General features: G+C 33.5%; 1 protein-coding gene across 3 annotated transcripts in view; it reads left to right on the top strand.

Annotated features, from left to right (window-relative positions):
• The first annotated feature begins 5,130 nt into the window (after positions 1 to 5,130).
• LOC136025116 (uncharacterized) overlaps positions 5,131 to 12,831 on the top strand; it is a 120,323-nt gene continuing 112,622 nt past the window's right edge. For 2 of the 3 annotated variants that reach the window (XM_065700851.1, XM_065700850.1), the window contains exon 1: positions 5,351 to 5,511. In XM_065700851.1, coding sequence (XP_065556923.1) covers positions 5,425 to 5,511 — 87 coding nt within the window. In that variant the 5' untranslated portion in view covers positions 5,351 to 5,424. Of the gene's footprint in view, positions 5,265 to 5,350; positions 5,512 to 12,831 lie in introns of those variants that run through there. The other variant, XM_065700852.1, reaches the window with a different exon arrangement.

The following is a 12,831-nucleotide window of genomic DNA, read 5'->3' as shown; positions in this document are numbered from 1 at the left end:
AACTTGGCTCTCTCATGTCATAATAAAATATTGCCAGCTAAATTCGTTTTTTGTGTTAATATGCTCTTTGATAAGAAGTTTATAGTATTTACATTATAATATAACTTATTAGTTTATTTAAAGATCTAGCATCTTTCAGAATTTTCTCGAATTCTAACTAGTTCATTTTAACTTTAGCAGAGTTGAACTTATAAGCAGACTAGTGATACTCTGGGTTAGCCCCTTTAGCAGACAAAAACTCAAGGTGCTTTCGTCTGGCTATTGGTAACGTAAATTGCGTAATTGGTATCATAAAGGCACTTCGCTTATGATTTGCAACTAAAAATAACTAAGTACATGTCTAGAGTATTAAAACTTTTAATTTTTTTCCTGCTCCAGTTCAGTTTCTTATTAACTCTTAAAAAATTTGAAAAAATATATAATTATTTAAGAAAATATAATAGCATATGTAAAACCATAATATTTGCGAGGTTAAGGGGCTCAATACCCCTTACTGTGAGAGTGACTGTTGTAAAAATAATTTTTTTTTACTTTTCAGTAAATTAATTATTTGAAGAAATATTGAATTAAGATAATCCAACTACATGTCATAACAGTGATTAGGAGAAAAGGATTGTGCTTAGGGAATTCCTGGTTGTCTGTTGCATTTACATTTTAGAATTATAGACTACACTTCTGAGTATTTTTCTAGCTTCTTAACTACAGACCCCTTTTGATTCATATCTTGGCAAACAGAAAGTCACTTACCACATGAGCACACCATTATGCAAACGCTTTCAGATCAAACTTTAACCATATGATTCATGAGTCCCCCAAAAGTTTCTTGTTGACCCCTCGACTGCCTCTAAATTCATCAGTCCTGAATCGTCTCCAACTCCAACAGGAAAGACAATACAAACAACTGAATCAAGAATAGAGGCAACTAAGGAGAATACCCTTTGAACGAGTTTGTAGTATAATCAGCTTTTTTATGAAAGCAATCTAGATACCTTAAGCCTCGAATAAAAAAGGCAGCAGATTCCATTACAACGAACACTTTTACTGTGGATTCAGAATAAAATCTTGTCCCGAATTCATTAAGGGCTCGAGCCCTAAAAAATTGCCCGACTTCCTCTCACTACTCTCCTCTAAATCGCAGTACCGATGAAGCTAAGTCGAAATTCTAGTATCCAGATTTCAATTTTTTTTTTCAACAAGAAAAGATGCTAACACTGTCTGATATATTTTCTAATAAAAGAAGGTAGGCTTTCTCTACGTGGTTGCCATGTGATTTAGGATTCAAAAGTCGCTTGAGAAAAAAACGGAATCTTGATGATTTGTGATTTTTTTTACTTTTAAGTAGCATCTTAAAGCACTTTTGTTCTCTGTATAGAAGAAAATCATAAGTAATGAAGTAGTTCCCAAGCAGTAGTACTAGCTTGGTCATTTCTGACAAAAAAGGGTACCCGAAATGCGACGACAATCCCTAGCATCAAAAAACAATAGCATTTTCAGGGGTTCTCCGCAACTCGGTAAACCTTCAGCGCAATTTCTAGGAATCCTATACGGGAAGGGATAGCCGACGACAGGGGATGCCCCAAATGCTGCCGCCTTACCAATTAATATCTAAGGAAAGCTTGTGCGCCAAATCAAAGAATTCCTATAATATTATTTTTTTCATATCTACTAAGCTCTAAGGTTGGGTAATTTATTGTTTCTAAGTGATTGGATGCCACCATTCATCACCCTAGAGTGTTATAAGCATCTCGCATATTAAGGTCACAGCTTCCTCCAACCCAAGCAGATTCTTTCTTAATAAAAGAAGGTCATCGTTGTATGAAATATGACTGAAATATGAAATATGAGAAAATATATGTTTGCGTTTTCTTAGAATATTGAGGTAGGCTTCTGCACACCTTCATTTTACTCAAATCACTGTGGTGCTTAAACGGTAGATTTTCATCTAGGATGATACCTAGGAAACGGACATGACCGTCCTTTGGTCTACACATAAAACCTTTGGATATATGAATTTTAGATAGCTTAGGACAAGCCTGAGACATCCAAATTAAAACTGCATCGAACAGGTCCTCCAACTTTGTACGGACCTCATCCTCTTTTCTCCCAGATTTAATAAGGGTGGCGTCATCGGCAAGAGTAATAAGAGAATCTGAGGAATGCAAACTATGGTTATGAGTACGGAAGAATTTTGAAAGATAAAGATGACAACAATAAAGAGGATTCGTATTTCTAACTACAAAAATTAGATCATTTACACATATTAAGAACAATACTGTCCCTTAAATTTACTCTTGAAGGACTCCCTTATCAACGCTTGATGGTGAGCGAAAAGTAGATCAAAAGAAACCATTCTACCAGACATGAAATAATTGAGTTAGAAAAAACGCATTAGCTCTTACGCCAAAATGAGAAATTAAAAAAAAAAAGAACAATGTGTGTCAAAGAATCAAAGGCTTTGCGAACATCCAGAAACAAAGCAGCAGGAATCAAAACAAAAGGAAGCGTAGGAAATAGTGAAGATACCTCAATAAACTGCACAAATGTGCTCAGGTAAATGATTTGCTCGAAAACCAAATTGAAAATCGTGAAAAAAATCTTTAGAAGTCAGATAAATATTTAGTCGAGAAAGCATCGCCTTCTGAAATATTTTATTATAGACAAAAAAAATTGGCTGAGAGTTGGCTGGATCATTTTGTACCTCCCCCCTTATGATGTTTCAAAGCCCGTTTTAGACTACTAGGAAAAATACCATTCTGAAAGGTAAGGTTTCCTTGCCTTCACCAAGGGAGAAATAATGGAAGGAAGAATAAATTTACGAGAAATTTTCCAATCCCATAACGATTTTAGTATTTTCTATATCAATCGCTGGTTCCAAGAACATTGAGTTAATAGAAGATGGTCCAAAATAAGACCTGAAGTCAGTGGTGGATCCAAGGAGCACCCTCCCCCTGACATATTGGTGGATGTGTGGTTGGGACTGCTTGCTCTAGTTTAGATTGGGACGGAAGTTTTTTTTGTACTTGGTTTTTAATAGTTTAGTTTATAATAAGTTTTTAATTATTAAGACCGTTTCTTTTTGCAAACAAGTTTGAAACAGGGTTTTAGTTACTTTATACAGTCTCTATTAGAATTTACTAATGACGCACAGCGCCAAATAGTATTTATTTAAATTCAGGTTTATCAAGGGAAAATGTCCGTGTTACCACAAAAGCCAACTGGGAGGGGAAAATCTTCATTTCGGAATAACAAGGAGGGGAAATCTAAAATCTTAATTTCTTTAGGCTGTCAAAATGATGTTTAAGGATTGTGCTGTCACAACGGGCTGAAAAGTAAAATTGTTATGCCTTTTTACTGTCAAAAATTTGTTTTCGAATCTTGCTATGGCTCTGAGGCGAAGAAATTGATACCTTTGCTCTATTTCGCTGTTTGTGTTGGTTTTTCGGGTTTTTTTTCCTTGCAAAGTGGAGTGGTTTTACAACAATGTTGCTTTTTAGGGGATTTGAATAACAGAAAGAAAATGTATGAGAAGTGCAAAACTCATTTATTTAAGTTTGGATACTGATGAGCAAAAGGTGGCCACTTTACTGTCTATTTTCATCTGATTGAAGCTCTGCATTATATGTCATATCACATCCTCTCTTCATCCTAAAAACATTGAAATAAAGGCCAAACTCTTTAGAACTTTAATAAAGGTTCGTATGAGAATATACTTAAAACTAAGCATATGAGTCAAAGTATTCCTTCGAAGGTCAGGGTAATCATTTAAGAAGCATAGATTTTCAAAAAATTGTTTATAAGAGAAGCCAAATAATTATATGTTTATTTTTCTTTCATCTAGCTGGTATAGATGAGTCTCTAAACTGTGATTTTGAAGCATTGCAATGACGTCAATTTTTTTTCAAGCAAGTACTATTAAAATGTTAAGAAAAAGTGAAAACTCACAGAACTTGAGTTAACTACGGAAACAGAAAGCAACTACAATATTACTTCGAAATCTCTCACCACCTCATTACCAACCAGTCACAAGAAATAGTTATGCTTTTGCACAGGGGTTGCGTATATTTGTGATACTTATTTTGATACATGCCATCAAATCATATTTTCACGAGTAGTCGTTTATAAATCAAAATTTTTACAGGATAATTCTCTTACTTAATGCTAAATTTGAGTCACCAGATTTTTATTTTTGTGTTCAACAGACATATTGAGATTTAAACGTTTGAATTGAATATCTAAAAATCTCAATATTAAAACTAAAAATTAATTGGAAATCTCAACAGCTTGAAATCCTGAGAATTATTAGCTGTTTTGTAAGGAGTATTTCGACTCATATACTTAGTTTGAAGCCAATTCATACATGTATGTTTATTAGAGTTCATATTTTTCTGACGATTTTGGTCTTTTTTGAATATATTAGGATGAATATAAGAGGAAATGCTAACATAGAGCTCTAAACTGACAGAAATATAGACTGAAAGGACTAATCATTATAAACGTTCACCAAAATATTGAGGTAGACATCGACCGTGTAATAAATAGATATGGCGGGAGCGGAAATACAGAAACTATTTTTTCTTATATAATTGTGAATTCTGTATTTTAAGCAAAGTATATTGAACTTTAAAAAGTGGAAAGATACTCTACTTTGTCATGAAAACTAAAATTATGATTAGTAATTTATGTAGATTTCGTCAAAGTTGACACTGCTTATTAAAACACTATTTTTTAAAAGAAACAGTGATTATTTAATGCTTTATTGTCTATGCTTAAAACTATTGTTTTAAATGTCTTCTCTGATTTTAATCTCAACAGATTTATGAGCACTTTAATCCTCACTGGATTTTAGATTAAACTTACTCCTATTTCTACTACCTACCTACGATTCAAAATTGTCGAGGTTCCCTCGAAATTGCGGGTATTTCTTTGTTCGCAATTTTATCGAAACAACCTATAATGCGCCCCCCTACAGAAAATCCTGGATCCGCCCCTACCTGAAGTCGGGTCATAAAGAAGAAGAACAGACAGCAAAAGTGGTTCTTTTACCAATCTTTTTCGCAAAATAGGAATCGGAAGGTTCTTGAACATCTTGAAAAGTTCAGTTTACCCCCGATAATTTTACCGTCGAGATTCAAAAAAGAAAGGGACGAATGGAGACTGAAAAGAAGGCCTAAGGACAGAACTTATAGTCTGCCAAGTTTTTCAAATGTCTTTACTGCAATCTGAATAACAATTGAAATAATACTGGGACTTTTATAAATATGAAGGTAATATGTTTATTAATTGAAGGATAACAAATAAATATTTGCTTCCGCTCGCAAATTTTTGACTTGCACTCTTTTTTGGCCTTGATTTGCACACAGGCAACCCTGATAGCACCAAAACAAGTACTTTTAAAATTTGATAGTCTACTATTGAAAGGCTCTCATGGATGAAGTTAAAGAGTCTTCAATCAACTTTATCCCTTGTCTTGCATGGGTTAAAAGGGGAGCTTGCAAATCTGTTCCTGACAAGGTAAAATTTATAGACAGTTTAGCATGCTGTAATCACTCTTGGTTATGGGGACCATCCTAATAGCCTATGTTTAGGATTGGACATGTCTGTGATTTTGGGATGGTAAAATTCTAGAATAGCTACTTGTTGCTATCTTGGAAAGGGTCTGAGTTAAAATTCTAGATTAGCTACTTTTTACTATCTTTGAAAATGGTTAAGTTAAGAAAATAAAACTTTGGTAAAATTCTAGATGAGCTACTTTTTGCTATCTTGGAAAGGTGCTAGGGTAAAATTCTAGTTAATTGACTTCTTGCTATCTCAGGAAGGGTTCAGGTTAGGAAAATGCAACTTTCAGGGATGAATCTACAGACTAGCTGGGAAGGTATTTTGAAGCAACTACCTCCACTCCTTCTCCCTCTAGAGAGCCCTGACCTTTGATGACCTTTAACAATATATGTGTTATAAAAGTGAAACCTTGCAAAATAGATCTTCTGCTTAATTGAAGTACAACAAAATCGTTTTCAGCTTAACAACTTTCCTCAGTTCATTTTATTAGGTTTTTAAAGATATGCAAATACATTTCCTAAATTTAGAAAAAAAACATTGATATGGCTCAAAATTCTACTCAAATAACAGGAATTGTATTTTCAGATCTAAAGGCAGAGAAAAAGCAACTAGTAACTGAAAATTAAGGTAAAATGTTGTTTTGTCAAAATTTTGATAGGTATAGACCTGTCACATAGGCAAATTTCAGGGCCCTCTAGAGGGAGAAGGAGTGGAGGTGGGTAATTTAAAATACCTTCCTGGGACATACTTTAGCCTATAGACCCATCCCTGAAAGTTTCATTTTCCTAACCTAAACCCTTTCCAAGATAGCAAGAAGTCAATTGACTAGAATTTTACTAGGGTTAGGTTAGTGAAACATTCAGGGATGGACCTATAGACTTAAGTATGCCCTAGGAATGTATTTCAGAGTATTTACCTTCACTCCTTCTCCCTCTAGAGGGCAGTGACCTGTAATGACCTTTAAAAATTTTTGTTTTATAAAAGTGAAACCTTGTGAAATCAATTTTCCACTGAAATGAAATACAGCAAAAATAGTTTTCACCTTCACAACTTTTCTCAATCCTAATTTATGAGGCCTCAAAACTCTGCAAGTAGACTAGCTTACATTTCCTAAACTAAAAAAAAACATTAGATATTACTTAAAATTCTACTCAAAATAACAGAAATTATATTTTCATAGCTAAAACTAGAGACAAAGAAATTGATGACCAAAAAGTAATGTAAATTGCTGTTTTGTCAAAAATTTCAATAGGTATAGACTTATCAAGTAGACACATTTCTAAGACTTAGAAATCAAAAGAGGGCTAACATAGAAGCTTGGTAATATGCTATCTTCTCAGAGTATATCTGTGGCCCTGAATTCATTACTGGATGTTTTATCTTCCTAAACTAACCCCTTACCAAGATAGCAGAAAGTAGCTAAACTAGAATCTTACCTGCCTTAATTTATCCTTTATTCAAATTTAAAGAATTTATCCTTTATTCAAGATAGCAAGAAGTCAATTGACTTCAATGCCTTAATTTATCCTTTATTCAATGTGAAATTCAAATTTCGCCCAATATAGCCAAGGGTTAAACTTTATATAGGCTAGGCTAGTGATCAAGTAGGCTAAATACACATTCTGGAGCCTCAGTGATCAACTGAAGATTTCAATAAAAGATTTTTTTTGTCATTAGTGTACAATGATTCAAAGAAAGATAAGTCTATAATAAAATATTTTTAAATCTACACAACCAGACAAAAAAGCAAAGTTGAAGAATAGTTTAGCAGTACCAGAAGTTGTGTCAATTAATGGATGTAAGTTTGCCATTGAGTGTATTACTTAACACTGTGTTTACTTTATGCAGCAGCTTCTACATAATTTTAACTTAAGATTACTGCAGTAAAATAATTTTCATAGAAATTCTTTTTTTAGTAAAATTCTAGTTGATTGACCTCTTGCTATCTCAGAAATGGGCTTGGCTTGGAAAATGAAACTTTCAGGGATGGGTCTACAGGCTAAAGTATGTCCTGGGAAGGTATTTTGAAGTACCTCCCTCCACTCTTTCTCCCTTTAGAGGGCGATCACCTTTGATGACCTTCAAAAATGTATGTTATAAAAGTGAAACCTTGCAAAATAGATCTTCTGCTTGAATGAAGTACAACAAAATTGTTTTCAGCTTCACAACTTTGCTCAAACCCAATTTATAAGGTTTTAAAGATATGCAAATACATTTCCTAAATTTGAAAAAAAAAACATTGATATGGCTCAGAATTCTACTCAAATAACAGGAATTGCATTTTCAGAATTAAAGGCAGAGAAAAAGCAACTGGTAACTGAAAATTAAGGTAAAATGCTGTTTTGTCAAAATTTCAATAGGTATAGACCTGTCATGTAGGCAAATTTCATGGCTCTCTAGAAGTCACTCAGCTGGAATTTTACCCTTTATTTTGTTTTGTAGTTTCAGATTCAAAGATAATTTTTTTAGAAAGTCATGTCAAAACCTTATCAAACAATGTACAGGCACCATCATTGGGGGGGGGGGGATAGTGCTGAGACTTGATTACAGGCCTGATTCATCAGACATGAGTTTACAAAGAGCTTTGGAACAGCCAAAGAGAATGATAATAATAATTCTAATTGTATAAATATATAATAATAAAAATAATAATAAATAATAATAATAAAAAATAGTTTCTTTTTTGAAATACTTCCTCCCCTGGATTTTGAGTTTAGTGCAAAAAGAGTTACAATATGCTTAAATCAAGTGTTAGATTCATGGTTATGAAACGTTATGTTATGTTTGGCTTTCCATGGAGTACATTAAGTGTAGAGGAAGAATTAACCTGAATGATTTGGCTAATGTTTACCTTAAGTGGGATCATGGCTAGGGGAGCAGTCTTACCTTAAATTGCATGTCCAGCAAGATAAGGTGGTGATGAGCCTCCTGCAGAACATCTTGCTGGTGGTGTGACATGACTGTGGTCTGTCATCCCAGGTTAGTCTACACTCTGCATTGGCCCAGTCCTGATCAACTCATTTCTTGAATGCATTTATGGTTTGTGACTAGATAGTGGCTTTGCAGAGGCTAATCAAGTAAGGGCCAGCACACACAGAGAAAAATTGATAACAATGGGGGACTTGTCACTTCTTTGTGTGACCTCTTGTTGTATTTGCAAGGGCTGAGCAGTTTTCTAGCAGTTTGCAAGTAGCAATTGCATCTCCTCCTCTTCCTTTAATAGACTAGGATGGGGAGTTTGATGGATACAAGGCATTCCTCATATGGCCTGTGTCACAAAGCTGGTATGAGCTTTGTTGCTCACCTTTGGACATTCTCAAGTGCTTTAACACCCATTTTATAATGGGAAGGTACTAGGGTCATTCCGAATTCAAGGTGTGGACATACACTAGCTTTGTACAGCTTCATGACCACTCACAGCTTCTTGGTGGTAAATATTTGTTTTATGAGCCTTAGGACTTGGTTTGCTTTAGCAACTTGAGCTTTTGTGTGGCTGTGGAACTTGGGTTTGTAATCAACAATAACCCTCAGGTCAAAAATAGAGGTTTGGGCTAATGTAGGTATATAGATGTCAGAATAAACAAGTAAGATGCATAAGCTCAATAAAAGATAGGTTTATTAAAATGACTTACAGGTTAAAATAGGTTCCAGTGATAATTGATTACAATAAGCTTCAAATCCAAAAAGATACTCCTTTCACACCTAAAACTATAACCTACTGATAATAATAATAATCCTTCTTCCTTCCCTGTTATATATGAAAAAAATGCTGACTGCAGACCAAATGAAAATTTGTCACAATTCTTTTTTAGATAGAAAGCATTACCTTAGATATCTTAAATTGTAGCTTGGAGCAATCTAAGGATTTCTCCTTGTAGAGCTCAAGAGTTGACAAATAGAGTTGTATCCAGGATTCTTTAGTGACCAGGTGCACTGTGCTGATTAATTGCTTCCCAGTTGAGTTTACATTCCTTGGAGGACCACTCAGCATCCAGTCTTCATTTGAAAATTCAGCACTAACAGTTTCTTCAGAGAGTGCTTAATCAGCCCTATGGTTGAACTAGCACCAGCAGCAGACTTCTTAGCATGAGTGCTGATTTTTAATTCATTTTCAATAGTGATTCCAAGATCTTGCTCAGTATCTACAGAAGAAAGTGGGTGACCTGAGAGAAAATAAGAGTGACAAGGGCTCATTTTGCCAAAGTGAATGACATGCTATTTGACAACATTAAATTTAAGAAGCCAAGCCTCAGCCCATTGATCAAACAGTCCCAGATTATTTTGTAGAAGGGCTGATCTTCACAGGACAAGACTGATCCAATGAGCTTCAGGTCGTCAGCATAGAATTTTAGTTTACTGCTGGTAGTGGAAGAAGGATCATTGATGAAGATATTAAAAAGTGTAGGACCCAAAACACAACCCTGAGGAACTCCAGTCAAGACATGTTTAGACAAAAGAGAATATAGCTACCAGAGGCATTAAATAACTGAACACATTGACTTCAAGCTTGACTTCTCTTCAAGCTTGACAGCACATAATTTGATTGCAAGTTGCTTGCAATTCCAGCATTTCCAAGCTTCAAAGAAAAACGCTTCTACAATTTTTGCAAGGAATGCTTGCTTCTTTTTTCTTAAAACTTCTATTATTTTTGTATCAATTTTGAGCTTGACTTCTAAGGTAATTTTCAACTCTTGGTTTCCCCTCTTTTTATTTAGAAAATTTATTGAATGTTATGGCACCATGCTATTATATATCTTTATTCCCAAAAGACATCTTAAATCTTAAAAGAGTACTATCTCAAAATTCAAGAGACAAAATTTTCTTCTATTATTCTTTTCTTATTTTCACTATAACCCCAATATATATACTTCATTTTTATCCCCCTTAATTTCGTTCACTTCCTCTTTCTACACCTTTGATATGCTACATAGTTAATAAAGATTAACCCTGTGGATTCACACCACACATACCAAGTACCAATTGCTTCCATCCTTGTTTAACTTTATCAATCAATAAGGGAACCTGGTTATCTTTGGTAAGTTGGAATAGTAATAGCTAATCAGATGGGTGAGCAATTCATTCAAGGTATAACTTAAATGGTGCAAAATTTAAAATAAGTGGTACAATAAACATGGCATAATTGAAATGTTTGAATAAACTAGTACACTTGAGTCATATTTCTTGCATGAATTACTTTTGTCCTATTTTTTTAGTATTTCACAACCTTCCTCTTCATTGACCCTTATTTGTCCTTGTATATTCACTAAAACTTTACTTGTTTAGAAACAAATGATCATTTATTAATTGTTTCTTTTCTGTTCTTACATATTGTGAAATTGTTGTCTTTATTTTTCAGCTTAGTCATTTCCAGTTTGATTGCATCAAAAGTTTATTCACATTGCAAACTTCGATTTGTTTGTTTGATAAAAGGTTATCATAGTTCTTAACTTCTTCTTCTGTCTAACTTCACTAATCCTTCAATGGTTTCAAATGGTTCATCCTAGGGTGTTCTGCCTCAAGCCAAATTAAAAAAGCAAGATATTAGTTTCGCCCTAGATTTTGACATTATCTTATACCAACTTGGCCTTTCAAGTCTTTGACATTACCCAGCAGTACAAGTAGCATCTATGTTCTTATATCTTTTTCTATTATAGCCTGTCTCAGCCTCCAAGAAGAACTCCCTTCCTCGAAATGCCTCACCCCAAGGAGCGTTCTTGGAGGGAGGGGGGTTTCTTCTTATTGGAGTAATATTAAAGTGTAAGCTAAGATAGGCTAATGAGCTCATGCCCCAAGGATGCTTATTTTTCTCCTACATTCTCATAGTATGCTCCCAGTCTTGGTTGGGCCTTTGACCTAGAATAGAGATAAACTCTTTTATTCCTATTTTAATTGAGGAGAAAAAAGATTAAAATGTAGAGAAAAAAGAAAAGATATAGAAATTTTCCTGGTGGTCCTTCAAATGGTTCACAGAACTGATAGACTATTTGAATTGCCCTTACTCCGTGCCAATCTAACTTTTTTCTGCTTCAGGATGGATGAATGACCAGCTATCAATAATTGAAATAATATAATTTTTGATTCCATCACTTCCACCAATTTGATATTAAATCAAGACTAATCCATCATTTCCCCTTGTTTTTCATTTTAGTCATGCCCTGTTTGATTGGATCGAAAGTTTATTCACTTCAAAAACCAACATTAGTTTGTTTAATAAAAGTGTATTACAGTTCTTAACTTCCTCGCAAATTAATTGCTCTTTATATTTTTTTAACATTGCTCTTTATATTAATAAATTAACATCGCTCTTTTATATTTTTCTTCTATTTATGCTCCTTCTTTTCTCATCAAATATGTTACTATTTTTTATTCTACTTAACTGTGTCTTTTATTATCTCTTCTAATTGTCTCTCATTTTATCACATACTTTGTCTATTTATACGTTGATTATTCTACCTAATTTAATTTTTCTTCATCTTTTTACATATATACCTCTTCCACTCACTCTTCATCACCAACAAATTCTTCTTCCTAATATTCTTGTAATTCTTATTATTATAATTTTTTATATTTTCTCTGTTTATTCACTTTCATTTTATCATTATAGTTTCTTTTCCACTTTTATATTCATCTCATTTATATTTATAATTTACTCTTTCTATTTATCCACCATCAATCTGTATCTTTGTTATCATGTTTGATCATTGACATATCTTTTCATGTCTTATTTTTTAACCTGTTGATTTTCCCTTTTTGTATCTTCCATTATATGTTTCTATTTTATTCCCTCTTATTTTTCCCTCATTTTATCCTTAAACCTCTACAACCATATCCCATATCAGCTCATATTTTTGTTAAAGTTTAGAATAATTCTTAAAATATTTGCTCATTCAATTTCTTGTTTGTGTTTGTTAGAACTTGGTCTTTTCAAGTGTTTATTTTAGTTACTAACAGTAGCATCAAGTTTAAATTCTTATGTTGGTATCTCCCTCTTAAAGAAAATCGGTATTTATATAATTATTTAATTTTGTTCCTGGAGCTAATACTTATCCTAGATTTAGCTTATTAAATGAGAAGGAGTAAATAAAAATCAGCATAAGAGATCAGTAACCAAGGCCTTAGAAATTTATTCTTAGAAATTGAGCAAATACTTCCGTTAGCTAGTAAAACCACAATTCATAGCAAACCATTTTTGTTAAGATGGTAGAAACACTGCTACTTTTTTAAGTAAAAAATTAACTATGATATAGATAACTGAATTCAATCAAAATAACTTGA

This window comes from Artemia franciscana, chromosome 3, assembly GCF_032884065.1.
Source record: "Artemia franciscana chromosome 3, ASM3288406v1, whole genome shotgun sequence".
Taxonomy (NCBI): domain Eukaryota; kingdom Metazoa; phylum Arthropoda; class Branchiopoda; order Anostraca; family Artemiidae; genus Artemia; species Artemia franciscana.
This window is presented reverse-complemented; position numbering and strand designations above follow the sequence as displayed.